Source organism: Oncorhynchus nerka, linkage group LG28 (assembly GCF_034236695.1).
Source record: "Oncorhynchus nerka isolate Pitt River linkage group LG28, Oner_Uvic_2.0, whole genome shotgun sequence".
Taxonomy (NCBI): Eukaryota; Metazoa; Chordata; class Actinopteri; order Salmoniformes; family Salmonidae; genus Oncorhynchus; species Oncorhynchus nerka.
Window position 1 is genome coordinate 39,347,900 of NC_088423.1, and position 19,963 is coordinate 39,367,862.

At 41.8% G+C, this 19,963-nt stretch overlaps 1 protein-coding gene across 1 annotated transcript in view; it reads left to right on the forward strand.

The window, feature by feature from the left end:
* The window catches only part of LOC115113217 (E3 ubiquitin-protein ligase NEURL1-like), a 60,631-nt gene extending 43,343 nt beyond the window's left edge, over positions 1–17,288 (forward strand). Inside the window, exons 5-6 of the mRNA XM_029640611.2 lie at positions 13,850–14,029; positions 14,510–17,288. Coding sequence (XP_029496471.2) covers positions 13,850–14,029; positions 14,510–14,754 — 425 coding nt within the window. The 3' untranslated portion in view covers positions 14,755–17,288. The remainder of the gene's footprint in view (positions 1–13,849; positions 14,030–14,509) is intronic.
* Positions 17,289–19,963: the final 2,675 nt, after the last annotated feature.

Genomic DNA, 19,963 nt, shown 5'->3' on the forward strand with positions numbered 1-19,963 from the left:
ACAGTACACTCCATTAGGCCCCATTAACTTCCATTAGCCCGCTGTGTGTTGCACCTGGAACTGATGCCAGTCAGTGGGTATTCCCAGTCTGTGAGTGTTCTTCTACCAGTGCAGGTGGTCCTGTTCATTGATGGCCATGAGTGCTGTGGAACTCATTATACACAGCCTTCACACTGGGAGAGAGGAGAAAAGGGGGAGATAGAAAGGGGTGGGGGAATGAGAGATCAGGGCATGACAGAAATGATCAATGAGAGATGAGCTAAAAAAAAAAACATCCACTCACACTCCTGGTAACAGTCTGACTGCAGGTTGTAGCCTACCTCATTGTTGGTGATGTCTGATGCTTATCCTCTTCCTCTCCTCCTGTGATTGGTCAGATACCCAAACTCCTCCATGTAGCAAGGGATGTAGCGGGTCACCTCCTTCTCAAAGCGGGGATCACACATGGGGGTGTCACATTGGTGGGAGATGTACACATTATTACACACACCCACGAACATAGATACAAGTTTCCCGTAGAGCATCATGTTTTTACAATATTGAGAAAAGCGTAAATGTACAAAAATAGATGGTTATTCTGTACTTACTTTGATTGGTGTTGTACTGTATTTTCAAATGATGTGTGTGTGTGTGTGTGTATGTATGTATGTATATATATATATATATACACAGTGCCTTGCGAAAGTATTCGGCCCCCTTGAACTTTGCAACCTTTTGCCACATTTCAGGCTTCAAACATAAAGATATAAAACTGTATTTCTTTGTGAAGAATCAACAACAAGTGGGACACAATCATGAAGTGGAACGACATTTATTGGATATTTCAAACTTCAAAAACTGAAAAAACTGAAAAATTGGGCTTGCAAAATTATTCAGCCCCCTTGAGTTAATACTTTGTAGCGCCACCTTTTGCTGCGATTACAGCTGTAAGTCGCTTGGGGTATGTCTCTATCAGTTTTGCACATCGAGAGACTGACATTTTTTCCCATTCCTCCTTGCAAAACAGCTCGAGCTCAGTGAGGTTGGATGGAGAGCATTTGTGAACAGCAGTTTTCAGTTCTTTCAACAGATTCTCGATTGGATTCAGGTCTGGACTTTGACTTGGCCATTCTAACACCTGGATATGTTTATTTTTGAACCATTCCATTGTAGATTTTGCTTTATGTTTTGGATCATTGTCTTGTTGGAAGACAAATCTCTGTCCCAGTCTCAGGTTTTCTTCCAGAATGGTCCTGTATTTGGCTCCATCCATCTTCCCATCAATTTTAACCATCTTCCCTGTCCCTGCTGAAGAAAAGCAGGCCCAAACCATGATGCTGCCACCACCATGTTTGACAGTGGGGATGGTGTGTTCAGGGTGATGCGCTGTGTTGCTTTTACGCCAAACATAACGTTTTGCATTGTTGCCAAAAAGTTCAATTTTGGTTTCATCTGACCAGAGCACCTTCTTCCACATGTTTGGTGTGTTTCCCAGGTGGCTTATGGCAAACTTTAAACAAAACTTTTTATGGATATCTTTAAGAAATGGCTTTCTTCTTGCCACTCTTCCATAAAGGCCAGATTTGTGCAATATACGACTGATTGTTGTCCTATGGACAGAGTCTCCCACCTCAGCTGTAGATCTCTGCAGTTCATCCAGAGTGATCATGGGCCTCTTGGCTGCATCTCTGATCAGTCTTCTCCTTGTATGAGCTGAAAGTTTAAAGGGACGGCCAGGTCTTGGTAGATTTGTAGTGGTCTGATACTCCTTCCATTTCAATATTATCGCTTGCACAGTGCTCCTTGGGATGTTTAAAGCTTGGGAAATCTTTTTGTATCCAAATCCGGCTTTAAACTTCTTCACAACAGTATCTCGGACCTGCCTGGTGTGTTCCTTGTTCTTCATGATGCTCTCTGCGCTTTTAACGGACCTCTCAGACTATCACAGTGCAGGTGCATTTATACAGAGACTTGATTACACACAGGTGGATTGTATTTATCATCATTAGTCATTTAGGTTAACATTGGATCATTCAGAGATCCTCACTGAACTTCTGGAGAGAGTTTGCTGCACTGAAAGTAAAGGGGTTGAATAATTTTTGCACGCCCAATTTTTCAGTTTCTGATTTGTTAAAAAAGTTTGAAATATCCGATAAATGTCGTTCCACTTCATGATTGTGTCCCACTTGTTGTTGATTCTTCACAAAAAAATACAGTTTTATATCTTTATGTTTGAAGCCTGAAATGTGGCAAAAGGTCGCAAACTTCAAGGGGGGCGAATACTTTCGCAAGGCACTGTGTGTGTGTGTATATATATATATATATATATATATATAAATACATAAATACAATTATGTCAAATTGTATGACTGACAGAAACAAAATAATGCTTTGTAAATTATAGACATTTAATCATAGGACTGAATGGTTTCAAATACTAAATCTACTCATCAAGGACTTTTAAAATAGGATGGCAACTCGGCTGTTTACAGCTAGCGTTGGATAACTAGCTACGAATCGTAGCTAGGGTAAGACCTTGAATGTCTCTCTGAATGATAACATCAACTAGCTAGCTAGGTCAAAGCAATGTATAGCCAGATATGACTATTTCTGGCATAGTCATAAATAGCTAGCTAATTAACTAGGTAGGTATCAAGCGTTATAACTTTTAGGACCTAGAAGAGTTCGCTGACAGGATAAACTATTACTGGTAATGTCCGCTAACAGGATATCCCCTTCGGTCCGGGAACTAGCTAGCTATCAATGTTCAAATGTTAGGTACAAGCTAGCTAGTTAGGTAGGTATGTTCAATGTCTAACGTTGTTAGACTCAAACAGAACGTTGCATAGAATGATCTGCAAAAAAACAAGGTCCCCTTTGGTCTGTTTGAGGTTCGCTAGCTAACGGCGTCACTGCCCAGTGACAGTTTCAACAAACAAAGCAACAACTTTTAAATAATTTATACCTTAACATAATAGCTTGTTAGCAATTTCAGTTCAGACATTCAACACTGGTACAATAATCCAATCTCTTACGATGATGTCGCTACGCAAAAGTTTTCCAGGTCGTTGTCTTCTATGGTATTATGGCGGTCCTCAAACAAACGTTAGAGGTGCTTGCCGGCACCTACTGTACTGGAGTGTGCAGTCAATCACAGCGTACAGATGAATCAAAAAAGAAACAAACATTATGAAAAAAGAAACCCTCCAACCTAATCCTGTTCTACTAAGAAAATAAAAGAGCCCTACTTACGTCAAACAAATCCTCCCCCATCCTCCAAATCCCTTCCACCCTCCCATCCCTGTCCAACCTAAATAACCCTACACAACAATATTTCCTTATCTTCCACATATCGGCACTTTCAACACATGCTTTACTGTTTCATCAACCATATACTCCGCACACAAACCATTTACATGCTTGCCAACCAAATGTAATGACCAGTTCAATGTCCTAGGCGCAACCGAACGACATTGAAATGCCGACCCTTGGTCTTGCTGTCCCACCTCTTCTGCCACACGTTTATCATAACGACTCTAATCTTACATTTGCCCTCACCTACTGTACTTCTCCCGGTCGTGCTGTAGGAACTAACTAACTGTGTATCAGGGTTCCCCAACTGGTGGCCTGTGGGTTGAATTTGACCCACGGGTGGTTTTATTCCGTTTTCTGAGCACAAAAATGTGTATTTGATTGGACAAGCAGTGTTCCAAGCCGTATTGTATTGGCCGTCACAGGTACATTACCAAATAATCTCTTATCTCAACTCGCACATTATTTCCCCTTGCTTCTAGCCAAGCATTTGGTTTGGTACAGCGGGGGTTAATATATGCCTTCCTTGCCCTCTGCAAAACTCATCAGACTGATGCGAAATCTTCATACTGGCTGTATTTCTGCCTGCTTGAACTGTGAATATGTCTGTGTGCATGCAGGAATACACAGGCACACACACACACACCACACATGACCGTACACACAAGTCCTCTCAGGTGCAGACTAACACATCATGCCCAGTCTTTACACACCATGACAAGCTTAGATAGATGAGGAGGCCTTAGGGGGGGAAACCTGAATATACAACCCCCACTTTTTGGTATTGAGGTGCCAGTCCCATGTATCAGAGGCAACAGGGTGATTATAGGACCAACCCATGATAAATCAACACTAGAATAACATGTCATAAATAATGGCTGGCAGGGAAGGGTGCTGTTGCAAATGGGGAATTAATGACAAGATGCATGTGGAGATTTGCGCTCATATTTGCAGTGATTCTCCTGTTTGTAAGTGGATTCTAGGGCCTGGAATTTAAGTAAACTACAATGTTCTACACAGAGAAATTAGGGGGAAAAATTATTACTTTGAAGATGTTTTACAGGTTGAAACAAATCAAAACTCTTAAGATATAGGCCTACATATTTTTCTGGTTTGCAAGCATGTTTAGTACTAGATGTTCATGGCTTTGATACTCTGTGGGAATACTTTTTTTTACAGAGCCTTGCATCTTTAGGCAATTTATTATTTTGATATGAACATTTCTATATTGCAGAAAACAGCTTGTAAGCACAGATGTGTGTGTGTGCTCTATTGTTTTGTTATTAAGCTCTGTTGAGGCCAGGTTATTTGTCATAATGTCCTGAACAACCTGTTCCCCTATTAGGCTTTGTTTTCTGACCAACTTGTTGTTGAGAATGATTGTGTTTCAATTTGTTTAACTATGTTAGCATAGTGTTTGAGAACAGGTCTTCAAAGACAAATTAAACAAGAAATGTGAAGGAACTAATGGAACTGCTTTGATATTGCGAGGTAATTTGTCTCCTATATTTTCCACTCTCCTCTCCTGGGTAGAGTGGGTTATTTCTGTTCTGCGTGGGCCCAGCAGCAGTGTCAGACAGTGTCATCATCCATCAGGGGGGGAGGGGGGGCTCCGCTAGCTGCTTATGATTCCTTCCATATGCATTATGAAAATAAAATTGCATCTCACATTCAGACATCACAGTTTTCATCCACGTCTTACTCTCCTAACGGTGGCCGCCACTCTCTATCTCCTTTCTCTTTCTCGACCTCTTCTTTCTTTCTTTCTTCACTCTTATGACTCTGACATCACCACCTCTGAAAGTGGCTCTTGTCCATGGTCGTGTGTTGTTGGATCTGTGAAATGAAGCAGATGGGAGTCCATCACTTTTACATGATCATGGTGCGTGAATATCTTAATTTCTTGTTTGTATGAGCTCCAAAGAGTTCTTATTTATCTTCATTCCCATTGCAGCTCCACACACACATGCTACTATACATTCATGATAATAAAATCATGGTGTACTGTAAGTACAGTGGCAAACTTCAGATAAGATATAATATAATGCCATTTAGCACACACTATTATCCAATTGACTTAGTCATGTGCGTATAAATGTTTTACATATGGGTGGTCCCGGGTATCGAACCTACTATCCTGGCATTGTAAGAACCCTGCTCTACCACCAGAGGTCTGATAAGGTTGTGGTGAAAGGCGCTGTGCATACACTACATCATTGTTTCTCAACTCCAGTCCAAAAGCACATTTTTGTTGTTGCCCCAAACAAACTGACCTGACTCAACTCATTGAGGGCTTGAGGATTAGTTGACCAGTTGAAAAAGGTGTGCTTTCCCAGGGCTACAACAAAACTGTACTGTTGGGGGTACTCAAGGACTGCAGTTGGGAAACACTGAACCACAGTGGATTTAGCTGGGGCCGCATGCAGACATCCCAGGCTGCATTGCATACTCCTAGGCCCTCAGATGTTGTCCATTCCAGATAGAGGGGCAAGGAATGCATTCATACGATGGCAGGATCTGAACCCTGTCCTGGATGAAAGGGTTTAGGAATACACATGAAGGGTATCTTTCTGTATGATCTCCTATTAGAGGTGACCAGGATGTTACCAGACAGCTGTGCAGCCGGTCTGTCACACATGTCACGTTAAGTAGATAATGATCATATGAGGACGCTTGCAAGCAAACTTGTGTAATTATAGTACTCTACCACAATGTCACTGAACTTGTTGCTAGTAATGCTAGTGATGTATGTGGTTTCACACGTTTTAGAGAAGATACTGTATATCTGCAAACTTTACATTGATCCATTTGAAACCAAACATGTTTGAGTGTAACCTTGGTTGATACATAACAATAAACAAGTGCTTGACTTGAACTGAAATAGGTGCCGGTATTCTTGTTGGGTGCCGGTACTGTTTGTATTTAGGTGCAGGAGCTCCACGATAATTTTGATATAATATTCTATGTGGATTGAAACTGAGACCCCGCCAGTAAGGGTGGTCCAACTAGAGAGGGATGGGAACGTATAGGGGCGCCCCCTTGTCAAGGCTCTATTGTATCAGAGTCACTCAGTTTTAGACTCGATTATGTACATTATTGTCATAGCAATAGGGTTTACGAGAATGTGTTTCAAACTTCTTCTTTTTTTTAAATGGCCGGTCTCGTTGAGTGAAGTACAGCTGTTGTGGTTCTTTTTCACCTTCGGGAGTGAGGTCAGGTATCTATTCCATTTCAGGGAGACTTAGGGTACGGGATATAAAAATAGGGAACAAATTGGGTAATGTGTGGGTTGTGTATGCTTACTGCTTGCAAACTGACGGTGTTGTTTCATTTGGCACATAAGTGATACCAGTGTAAGAGGAGTTTTATGGCAGACATTATGTTTGAACCGGTTTCTAAATTAAAACATCTTATTGGTGGTACTGTTGCTCTCACCGTAAAGGTTAGGACCACCATAAAATTATATATATATTTTTTTAAAGTGATTGAGTCTATATTGGGCCTATATGGATTTCTAGCTCGTTTTGTGTCCTATAAACTCTGTTTATTATAAAAGGCTAAAATGTTGGTACAAAAACATGTCATTGAAATTACAGTCGTTTGTGGGATATTAAGTTTCTACATTGTGTAAAAAAATGTGTATAAACAAAAAAGAATTGTGCCATTAAGATATAGCCCACTAGGTCTGTGGATTTGGAAATGTCATAGCTATTCTCCTCTGATGCCAATAGGAGGGCTGATGCCAAATAGGGCTGCCGGTGCTGCTGTTCAGAATGGATGGATATGGCACAGGACAGACACTGCCATGGCCAGAGGGATTGTAAATGTGGTGGGGGAGCACTTCTTGGTGAGACTACAATACCTCAAGGGCTCCTGATTCACTTATAGATGCACACAAATGCAACCATACATACTGTAGACTGGGGTCCGGGGACACAACTGATTGGCTCAAACTGACAACTCAACTGATTGGCTCAAACGCATAAAGAAGGAAAAAAATTTAAGTCACTTTTAACAAGGCACATCTGTTCATTGAAATGCATTCCAGGTGACTACCTCATGAAGCTGGTTGAGAGAATGCCAAGAGTGCAAAGCTGTCATCAAGGCAAAGGGTGACTACTTTGAAGAATCTCAAATATAAAATGTATTTTGATTTGTTGAATACTTTTGTGGTTACTACATGATTCCATGTGTATTATTTCATTGTTTTGATGTCTTCACTGTTATTCTAAAATGTAGAAAATTGTGAATAAAGAAAAAACATATTTGGGGGCCATACAATGTAATGTGTTATAATTAATCTGCAATATAGCCAACAGACTATCAGAGATTATCATGAAATAGACACAAATTACTTATTCCAATTTGTGTCTACCACACAATTTCTTCATAACACATTTGTGTCCAGTACACAACTTTCTTGATGTGGCTAACGTTAGCTAGGCTAGGGGTTAAGGTTAGGGGTTAAAGTTCTGTATGAGAGTCAGGGGTCAGTCTGACTTATTTTTTATTTATTTTATTTCACCTTTATTTAACCAGGTAAGCAAGTTGAAAACAAGTTCTCATTTACAATTGCGACCTGGCCAAGATAAAGCAAAGCAGTTCGACACATACAACGACACAGAGTTACACATGGAGTAAAACAAACATACAGTCAATAATACAGTAAAAAAAAAAAAAAAAAAAAGTCTATATACAATGTGAGCAAATTAGGTGAGAAGGGAGTAAAACACTGGAATGGTAGTTTTGCAATGGAAGAATGTGCAAAGTAGAAATAAAAATAATGGGGTGCAAAGGAGCAAAATAAATAAATAAATTAAATACAGTTGGGAAAGAGGTAGTTGTTTGGGCTAAATTATAGGTGGGCTATGTACAGGTGCAGTAATCTGTAAGATGCTCTGACAGTTGGTGCTTAACGCTAGTGAGGGAGATAAGTGTTTCCAGTTTCAGAGATTTTTGTAGTTCGTTCCATTCATTGGCAGCAGAGAACTGGAAGGAGAGGCGGCCAAAGAAAGAATTGGTTTTGGGGGTGACTAGAGAGATATACCTGCTGGAGCGTGTGCTACAGGTGGGAGATGCTATGGTGACCAGCGAGCTGAGATAAGGGGGACTTTACCTAGCAGGGTCTTGTAGATGACATGGAGCCAGTGGGTTTGGCGACGAGTATGAAGCGAGGGCCAGCCAACGAGAGCGTACAGGTCGCAATGGTGGGTAGTATATGGGGCTTTGGTGACAAAACGGATAGCACTGTGATAGACTGCATCCAATTTGTTGAGTAGGGTATTGGAGGCTATTTTGTAAATGACATCGCCAAAGTCGAGGATTGGTAGGATGGTCAATTTTACAAGGGTATGTTTGGCAGCATGAGTGAAGGATGCTTTGTTGCGAAATAGGAAGCCAATTCTAGATTTAACTTTGGATTGGAGATGTTTGATATTGGTCTGGAAGGAGAGTTTACAGTCTAACCAGACACCTAAGTATTTGTAGTTGTCCACGTATTCTAAGTCAGAGCCGTCCAGAGTAGTGATGTTGGACAGGCGGGTAGGTGCAGGTAGCGATCGGTTGAAGAGCATGCATTTAGTTTTACTTGTATTTAAGAGCAATTGGAGGCCACGGAAGGAGAGTTGTATGGCATTGAAGCTTGCCTGGAGGGTTGTTAACACAGTGTCCAAAGAAGGGCCGGAAGTATACAGAATGGTGTCGTCTGCGTAGAGGTGGATCAGAGACTCACCAGCAGCAAGAGCGACCTCATTGATGTATACAGAGAAGAGAGTCGGTCCAAGAATTGAACCCTGTGGCACCCCCATAGAGACTGCCAGAGGTCCGGACAGCAGACCCTCCGATTTGACACACTGAACTCTATCAGAGAAGTAGTTGGTGAACCAGGCGAGGCAATCATTTGAGAATCCAAGGCTGTCGAGTCTGCCGATGAGGATGTGGTGGTTGACAGAGTCGAAAGCCTTGGCCAGATCAATGAATACGGCTGCACAGTAATGTTTCTTATCGATGGCGGTTAAGATATCGTTTAGGACCTTGAGCGTGGCTGAGGTGCACCCATGACCAGCTCTGAAACCAGATTGCATAGCAGAGAAGGTATGGTGAGATTCGAAATGGTCGGTAATCTGTTTGTTGACTTGGCTTTCAAGACCTTAGAAAGGCATGGTAGGATAGATATAGGTCTGTAGCAGTTTGGGTCAAGAGTGTCCCCCCTTTGAAGAGGGGGATGACCGCAGCTGCTTTCCAATCTTTGGGAATCTCAGATGACACGAAAGAGAGGTTGAACAGGCTAGTAATAGGGTGGCAACAATTTCGGCAGATAATTTTAGAAAGAAAGGGTCCAGATTGTCTAGCCCGGCTGATTTGTAGGGGTCCAGATTTTTCAGCTCTTTCAGAACTTCAGCTAAATGGATTTGGGAGAAGGAGAAATGGGGAAGGCTTGGGCGAGTTGTTGTTGGGGGTGCAGTGCTGTTGACCGGGGTAGGAGTTGCCAGGTGGAAAGCATGGCCAGCCGTAGAAAAATGCTTATTGAAATTCTCAATTATGGTGGATTTATCAGTGGTGACAGTGTTTCCTATCTTCAGTGCAGTGGGCAGCTGGGAGGAGGTGTTCTTATTCTCCATGGACTTTACATTGTCTCAGAACTTTTTAGAGTTAGTGTTGCAGGAAGCAAATTTCTGCTTGAAAAAGCTAGCCTTGGCTTTTCTAACTGCCTGTGTATAACGGTTTCTAGCTTCCCTGAACAGCTGCATATCACGGGGGCTGTTCGATGCTAATGCAGAACGCCATAGGATGTTTTTGTGTTGGTTAAGGGCAGTCAGGTCTGGGGAGAACCAAGGGCTATATCTGTTCCTGGTTCTAATTTTCTTGAATGGGGCATGTTTATTTAAGATTGTTAGGAAGGCATTTTAAAAAATATCCAGGCATCCTCTACTGACGGGATGAGATCAATATCCTTCCAGGACACCCGGCCAGGTCGATTAGAAAGGCCTGCTCGCTGAAGTGTTTCAGGGAGCGTTTTACAGTGATGAGTGGAGGTCGTTTGACCGCTGACCCATTACGGATGCAGGCAATGAGGCAGTGATCGCTGAGATCTTGGTTGAAGACAGCAGAGGTGTATTTAGAGGGGAAGTTGGTTAGGATGATATCTATGAGGGTGCCCGTGTTTAAGGCTTTGGGGGGTACCTGGTAGGTTCATTGATAATTTGTGTGAGATTGAGGGCATCAAGTTTAGATTGTAGGATGGCTGGGGTGTTAAGCATGTTCCAGTTTAGGTCGCCTAGCAGCACGAGCTCTGAAGATAGATGGGGGCAATCAGTTCACATATGGTGTCCAGAGCACAGCTGGGAGCAGAGGGTGGTCTATAGCAGGCGGCAACGGTGAGAGACTTGTTTTTAGAGAGGTGGATTTTTAAAAGTAGAAGTTCAAATTGTTTGGGTACAGACCTGGATAGTAGGACAGAACTCTGCAGGCTATCTTTGCAGTAGATTGCAACACCGCCCCCTTTGGCAGTTCTATCTTGTCTGAAAATGTTGTAGTTTGGAATTAAAATTTCTGAATTTTTGGTGGTCTTCCTAAGCCAGGATTCAGACACAGCTAGAACATCCGGGTTGGCAGAGTGTGCTAAAGCAGTGAAAAGAACAAACTTAGGGAGGAGGCTTCTAATGTTAACATGCATGAAACCAAGGCTATTACGGTTACAGAAGTCATCAAAAGAGAGCGCCTGGGGAATAGGAGTGGAGCTAGGCACTGCAGGGCCTGGATTCACCTCTACATCGCCAGAGGAACATAGGAGGAGAAGAATAAGGGTACGGCTAAAAGCAATAAGAATTGGTCGTCTAGAACGTCTGGAACAGAGAGTAAAAGGAGGTTTCTGGGGGCGATAAAATAGCATCAAGGTATAATGTACAGACAAAGGTATGGTAGGATGTGAGTACAGTGGAGGTAAACCTAGGTATTGAGTGATGAAGAGAGAGATATTGTCTCTAGAAACATCATTGAAACCAGGAGATGTCATTGCATGTGTGGGTGGTGGAACTAATAAGTTGGATAAGGTATAGTGAGCAGGACTAGAGGCTCTACAGTGAAATAAGCCAATAAACACTAACCAGAACAGCAATGGACAAGACATATTGACATTAAGGAGAGGCATCCTTAGTCGAGTGATCAAAAGGGTCCAGGGAGTGGAGAGGTTGGTTTGGGGGTCACGGCGATTTAGACAGCTAGCCAGGACATCGGTAGCAAGCTAGCATAGGATGGAGGTCTGTTGTTAGCCACCTCTTGCGTTCCGTCAGTAGATTAGTGGAGTTCCGTGTTGTAGAGGGGATTAGTCCAAATCACACAACAACAAAAAAATAAAAACAATAGATATAGTTATAGAGGCCCAAGAAGAAACATAGTAATAATAAAAATAAATAAATTGTCCGATTGTCTATTCTGAGAGCATCCGGTAAGACAGCTAACGGTTAGCAGGCCGCAGATGGGCATTCAGGTAACGTCGCGACGGAGGAGCCAGCCGGATCTCCTTCGGGTAGATAACGCCGGCAGTCCAGTTGTGAAGGCCCGGAGGGGCTCCGTGTAGGCAGTAAAACGGGTCCGGATAGGTGACTGCAGCCCAGGAGTGATTGACGGAGCTCAGGAGTGGTTGACGGAGCTGGCTAGCTCCGGAGTAATTGATGTTTGCTCCGGAATCGACGAAAGCAGATAGACACACGGATAGCAGCCAGCTAGCTGTGAGATCCGGGAGTGAATGTCCAGAGAGCAGTTGAAATCCAGGGACATGGAGAGAAAAAAATCGGTCCGGTATGTTCCGTTCCGAGCTGCGCTGCGCCGTACAAAACTGGCGATAGATTTTCGAGTTAAAGGATAGCTGATGACCACAAACCGTGGTTAGCTGAATACGAACGAGTTGCCAGTAAAGAAGCTAACTAGCTTCTGATTAGCTTCTGGCTAGCTCCTGGCTAGCTTCTGGCTAGCTTCTTGGAGTTTCTGGCTAGCTTCTGGCTAGCTTCTTGGAGGATTGCAGATTTTATTGCAGATTTGAGGTAAATAATACGTATTTATACATATCAATTGGTGAGGCAGGTTGCAGGAGAGTGTATTGAAGATGAGTTGATGGAAAATAAAAATAAAATGTATGTGGAAAAAAAGTTGTAAATATATATATATACACGACACGACAAGACGAGGACAAAAGACGTCTGAACTGCTATGCCATCTCGGGCACATATGGAGATATACAGTTGATCTCGGAAGTGTCTATACACCTTAGCCAAGTACATTTAATCTCAGTTTTTCACAATTCCTGACATGTAATCCTAGTAAAAATTCCCTGTTTTAGGTCAGTTAGGATCACCACATTATTTTAAGAATGTGAAATGTCAAAATAATAGTAGAGAGAATGATTTATTTCAGCTGTTATTTCTTTCATCACATTCTCCAGTGGGTCAGAAGTTTACATGCACTCAATTAGTATTTGGTAGCATTGCCTTTAATTTGTTTAACTTGGGTAAAACGTTTTGGGTAGCCGTCCACAAGCTTCCCACAACAGTTGAATAGGTGAATTTTGGCCCATTCCTCCTGACAGAGCTGGTGTAACTGAGTCAGGTTTGTAGGCCTCCTTGCTCGCACACGCTTTTTCAGTTCTGCCCACACATTTTTTATAGGATTGAGGTCAGGGCTTTGTGATCTCCACTCCAATACCTTGACTTTGTTGTCCTTAAGCCATTTTGTGTACAACTTTGGAAGTATGCTTGGGGTCATTGTTCATTTGGAAGACTCATTTGCGACCAAGCTTTAACTTCCTGACTGATGTCTTGAGATGTTGCTTCAATATATCCACATAATTTTCCTTCCTCATGAGCCATCTATTTTTTGAAGTGCACCTGTCTCTCCTGCAGCAACGCACCCCCACAACATCATTCTCTCTACTATTATTTTGACATTTCACAGTCTTAAAATAAACTGGTGATCCTAACTGACCTAAAAAAATAATTTTTACTCTGATTAAATGTCAAGAATTGTGAAAAACTGAGTTTATATGTATTTGGCTTAGATGTATGTAAACTTCCGTCTTCAACTGTAAATATAACATATAAAAAAGATAAATGGATAGCACACAATCATAGATCGTATGCTATCCATGTATCCTCTGACATGCGCTGTCAACTGTGGGACCTTATTTAGATAGGTGTGTGCCTTTCCAAATCATGTCCCATCAATGGAACTTACCACCGATGGACTCCAATCAAGTTGTAGAAACATCTCAAGGTTGATTAATGGAAACAGGATGCACCTGAGCTAAATGTTGAGTCTCATAGGAAAGGGGCGGAATACCAAAAACAAATATATATACCTTTTTTGATTTTTAAGTATGCAAAAAAATCCAACTAATTTTACTTTGTCATTATGGGGTATTGTGTATAGATTGAGGATTTTTATAAAACATTTTACAAGCCTGTAACGTAACAACAACAAGGAAGGGGTCTGAATACTTTCCAAATGCACTGTACATGAGTTCAGAGCAGTTTGTATGTGACACAGTGCTTCTCTGTGCCCTCAGGCTCGTCTTTGAATGCAGACCCTCAGGTGCCATCAATTCCCAGCTCCCCATCCTGCACCCCTAACACCCCAACACTGCGCTGCAGCGACAGCTCCGAGCCCAACCTCAACTCCAACCTGAACATCAACCTCAACACCATTCTCAATGCCAGCTTCCCACCAGCCTTCAGCAGCTCCACAGGTGAACCCTCTTTCCATTACCACCTTCTCACTCACCAGGTCAGATGTTATCCCAGTGTTTTATCTCTCTCTATTTTTCTCTTTTCTCTTCTTCCTCCTCTCTATCTCTTGCTGTATATCATTTCCCACCTTTGTTTATGGCAGCAATGTGACCAAGAAGGGCAACGTTAGCTGCATTTAACGTATTTGTTGAGAGTTTCTTTTGACCGCGATAGGCTGGAAATGTGATATGTATAATACACAAAAGGTCACACAGCAACCTGATACCTGTTATTATAGTTTAGTCCCTCTCAAAAGGAACAACATGAGTTATATTGACTCAATATCCTGCAAAGTGTAAACATAGAAGATATCTTTTCAGAGAAGATGCAGTATAATTAGTCCAAAATTGAAAAACGCCTACTAGGAGAAGTACAGTTTCCAAGCTATACGGTATGACAATTATCCACCTAACACTAAAACCTATTCCATTGTCTCCCAGGTACGACTCCCAGCTCTCCATTCTCCAGCCACCCAGAATCCTCCACTTTCCAAGTGTGCTCGGGCTCTTGGAGTGACGAGTGCACCATCTGTTATGAGAACGTAGTGGACACGGTGCTGTACGCCTGTGGTCACATGTGTCTCTGCTACGCCTGTGGCCTCAAGCTGAAGAAGATGGCCAACGCCTGCTGTCCGATCTGCAGGAGGACGATCAAAGACATTATAAAGACCTACCGGAGCACGTAGGATCGGCCTGGCTGTGTAACACAGTGGCTTATTCACCGAGATCAAAGAAAACATTGAGGCCTATCAGTGCATGTAGGGCTGACCTGTCTTTGTCACCTATGGCTCAGCTACAGGAGGTTTTTCATCAAAGACCACCAGAGACATACTGTAATTCAGTCTTATTGGAGCATGTAGGTTTGGCCGGTCTCAGTATGGCTCAGCAACACTGAGATTCAGCATCATCCAGTTGGCCCGTCAAAGATATCAGAAAAACATGTTGGGGCATAAAGGCATTTCACCATGACCTATACTGTACAGTGGAGGCTGCTGAGAGGCAGACTGCTTATACTAATGGCTGGAATGGAGTAAATGGAATGGCATCAATTGGGGAGCATGGGCTTGTGGTAATGTTATGGAAACCATTTGTATGATGTATTTGATACCACTCCACCTATTCTGCTCCAGCCATTACCACCATCCTGTCCTCCCCAATTAAGTTGCCCTCAACCTCCTGTTCTACTGTACCAGGTATGTGATAGACCATTAAAGATACCATTAAAGATAAACAATACACAGGAAGAGGCCATGCTGGCTTCCACTGTGTCACTGTATCCCAGATACTGGATTGGACTCCGCTATCATGGAGGTGGACTTAACCAGGAGGGATCTGGCTCACTCACTGCAAAACAATCATCTTCCACCCCACTGGTGGTGGACAGTGATGCATGTTTTGTTGTTTTGACTCTGTACTCCAGGATTTTAAATGATACACTGACTGTTAGGTTTCTGGTGTAGACTTGTCAGCTTTAATTTGAGGGTATTTTCATCCATATCGGGTGAACTGTTTAGAAATTACAACACTTTTTGCACATAGTCCCCCCATTTTAGGGGACCAGTAAGTATAGGGACAAATTCACTTATGTGTATTGAAGTAGCAAAAAGTTAAGTATTCGGTGCCATATTCATAGCAAGCAATGACTACATCAAGCTTGTGACTATACACATTTGTTGGATGCATTTTCTCTTTGTTCAGGTTGTTTCAGATTATTGTGTGCCCAATATAAATGAACGGTAAATAATTTGTCATTTTGGAGTCCATTTTATTGTAAAAAATAATATAATGTTTCTTAACACTTAAAGGTAACCTTGTCCCCAGGATAATTGCTAGAGAGCCAGCTGTTGGAGGAGATTATGGTAAAGGAAACAGGATATCTTTGTCACATTTTGTCTCTTTAGTTAGAAAGTCTCTCTGATATTTTGCCTTCATACTGTGCTTTTGCTGTTTACACAGGAAACGGTATCCACACATGTGGAGGTCAAGGATCTAGCTACAGTAGCTGGTTATTGTTGCACAGTATGTGAGCTTTAGACTTGCATTGCAATCATTTAAAACAAACTATTTATCTAATCATTAAGTTTTCATACTAATACAGTGTTTTTAATCTATAATGTTTCAAAGACAACAATGGTCAGGTACAAGCCACTTTTCAGGTTCATAAAACAAGGTTGAATTATATGTACATTTTCATAAATGTGTTTTTTCATGGTGTCAAAATGTGCCATCTGATCCCTCTGTTACACAAACTGCTCAAGGGAACTATGTTAGTTTGAATATTATAGAAGAGTGTTCGTGTGTGCCTTTTGGAGAAGAGAACTTTGATCAGTTACAACACTGAAATGTTCAGGCAAATGAATATTCAGGTGCATATTTATCCCAGTTCACTTTTACATAGGAATGAAGACTTGCATCCAATCACACATCCCATCTAGTGATGTAAAAAAAAGATGGTGTTTTAAAGCCAACATTTGAGTATGTGTAATATGTACTCTATGTATGAAGTTATTCAGCGCTATTAATAGAAACTGTTTAACACAAACCTCTGTCATTGTATTGTATAATACTGGATTAATCTTGCGCTTGAGAAGTGGTTTGCCTTGACTTTTCTACTGGTTCAGTTTTTTCTGACCAAATTAGGACATACAGAGAACAACCATGATACATGTTAACAGAGACAATTATAATAATGATAATGATTTTGTGTTGTACTGTATGATAATTATTGATTTTTTTCAATCATATGAATTATCACTGTGTTTGTTCTTTTGACATCCTGTACAGCACAATACAAAGTGGACAAGTCTTTTTCTATTGTTTAATTTCCACTGACCTACTAGTGTGGGTTGAAATAGGATTTTCCATAGCCGAACATGACTTTTTATCCAAGTCGCACCCACAGACACTTAAATATCCATTTTTCATCCTCTCCAACTTTAGAAATGTTCATTCTTATATTGCAACATTGTGTTGTTTTACTGAAACACGGACATAACGCACCTCGTTTCATCCCATTCTTTTATTTTCAATATCTATAATCATAAAATGGGACCAAATATTTAAAGGTACAGACACATGAGACAGGGTAGAAGTATTGCTTTTTGATGCAAAAATCAGGTCAATGGTCTTTACTACTTTTGATTTGTTATCATTTTGTCAAAACATCCCTCTGTGTAAAATAATGAATAATAAAATAATACTTTTCTGACTTGCAACATTATGTTCACTGTGTGAGTCAGATGGATGTGACTTTAACACCTCAAACTTTAAGTTAAAGTAGTTCCAAGCAAATTCTAATTTGCCTACACATTAAACATACAGTACGCATGAAATAATATGCATCATAAGCCGCTATAGCTACAGTGGGGCAAAAATGTATTTAGTCAGCCACCAATTGTGCAAGTTCTCCCACTTAAAAAGATGAGAGGCCTGTAATTTTCATCATAGGTACACTTCAACTATGACAGACAAAATGAGAAAAAAAATCCAGAAAATCACAGGATTTTAGGATTTTTAATGAATTTATTTGCAAATTATGGTGGAAAATAAGTATTTGGTCACCTACAAACAAGCAAGATTACTGGCTCGCACAGACCTGTAACAACTTCTTTAAGAGGCTCCTCTGTCCTCCACTCGTTACCTGTATTAATATTAGCAATGTCAGTTTGTCAACTTACTTGTCATGGTTATTACACTTGCAGGGATGCTGAGGTTTGCTAATCCATTAGTAGACAAGTTAGATATGATTGTACCAAAGCTGAGTTTTCATAACTGCTGGTTACATCTCTAATGTAATGTGTTGAGTGCAATCTACAATGTAGAGATTTGTTAATAGTGATTATATCTACACCTTCCTTGCTTAAACATTAAAATAGATCCGCAACATTAGGGCAATGCTCCAAAAATATAAATAACATCCATACACAATCATGCTGCACAGTAGTATTCTGGTCTTCAGTCTGTGCATGTGAAATACAAAGCAGAGGGCTACAGTAAACAGTCATAACTCACACAGAGACTGTTTAGAGCAGAGGCAGAGTGAACATCATCTGTTATTTACTACCATGCCTTGGCTAGGTTGGCTGCACTAGTGTTTTATACTGCAGTCTAATATGCATAAATAAAGCCTGTGATGGCTGGACATGAAACAAGCAGCGGCAACCATTATTCATGGACCAAGTTTCTCAAAAGCGAGGGGAGACACAGCCACCGTGTGTAAAACTGACATGGACACAGTATATCTCTCTTTTCTACATACAGACTTTCCATTTAGACCTCTGAATGAACCTGGGCCTCATTCAAACATGCCGGTAAGTTAAGGGTTTTGGTGGCAGACATCTGAGTATTATTCCGATTTTGTTAACCCACCCTTTGGGTGCGGTTGTTGGTGAATTAAAGTAAACTGAATTGAAATTGTCTCACTATCAAACACTTATCAAAGCTGTGCGTTGTTGGTTCAGTGTAATTGTTGGACATTTGAGCTAAAAAAATCTAGTAGTCTCCAAAGGTGTATTTCATTAGCATGTCCTTGTCCGGTATGTAAAGCTGTGGTCAATTCCAGGTTCATAGCTCTCTTAAAATAATTATGTTGATATCAAAATTCTGTATCAAACAAGTAAGACTTAATCTAATGGTATAGTGTTGAAGCAAGGATTTGAGAGTTACATTTGGACTGAGCTGTTCTGGAGTGCTTATGCTGCCCCCTTGAGGATATAGGATTGTAATAATCAATCAAATGTATTTATAAAGCCCTTCTTACATCAGCTGATGTCACAAAGTGCTGTACAGAAACACAGACTACAACCTCAAACAGCAAGCAATGCAGGTGTAGAAGCACGGTGGCTAGGAAAAACTCCCTAGAAAGGACAGGACCTAGGAAGAAACCTAGAGAGGAACCAGGCTATGAGTGGTGGCCAGGCCTCTTCTGCCTGTGCCGGGTGGAGATTATAACAGAACATGGCCAAGATGTTCAAATGTTCATAGATGACCAGCAGGGTCAAATAATAATAATCACAGTGGTTGTCGAGGGTGCAACAGGTCAGCACCTCAGGATTAAATGTCAGTTGGCTTTTCATAGCCGATCATTCAGAGTATCTCTACCGTTCTTGCTGTCTCTAGAGAGTTGAAAACAGCAGGTCTGGAGCAGGTAGAACGTCCAGTGAACAGGTCAGGGTTCCATTGCCGCAGGCAGAACAGCTGAAACTGGAGCAGCAGCACTGCCTGGGGACAGCAAGGAGTCATCAGGCCAGGTAGTCCTGAGGCATGGTCCTAGGGCTCAGGTCCTCTGAGAGGAAGAGAGAAAGAAAGAGTGAGAGAGAATTAGAGAGAGCATACTTAAATTCACACAGGACACCGGATAAGACAGGAGAAATACTCCATATATAACAGACTGACCCTAGCCCCCCGACACATAAACTACTGCAGCATAAATACTGGAGGCTGAGACGAGGGGTCGGGAGACACTGTGGTCCCGTCCGACGATACCCCCGAGCAGGGCCACCCAGGCAGGATATAACCCCACCCATTTTCCAAAGCACAGCCCCCACACCACTAGAGGGATATCTTCAACCACCAACTTACCATCCTGAGACAAGGCCGATTATAGCCCACAAATGTCTCCGCCACGGTACAACCCGCCACGCTAACCCGGACAGGAAGATCCGCCACGCCAACCTGGATAGGAAGATCTCGTCAGTGACTCAACCCACTCAAGTGACGCACCCCTCCGAGGGACGGCATTGAAGAGTACCAGGAAGCCAGTGACTCAGCCCCTGTAATAGGGTTAGAGTCAAAGAATCCCAGTATAGTGAGGGGAACCGGCCAGGCAGAGACAGGAAGGGTAGTTTGTTGCTCCAGTGCCTTTCCTTTCACCTTCACACTCTTGGGCTAGACTAC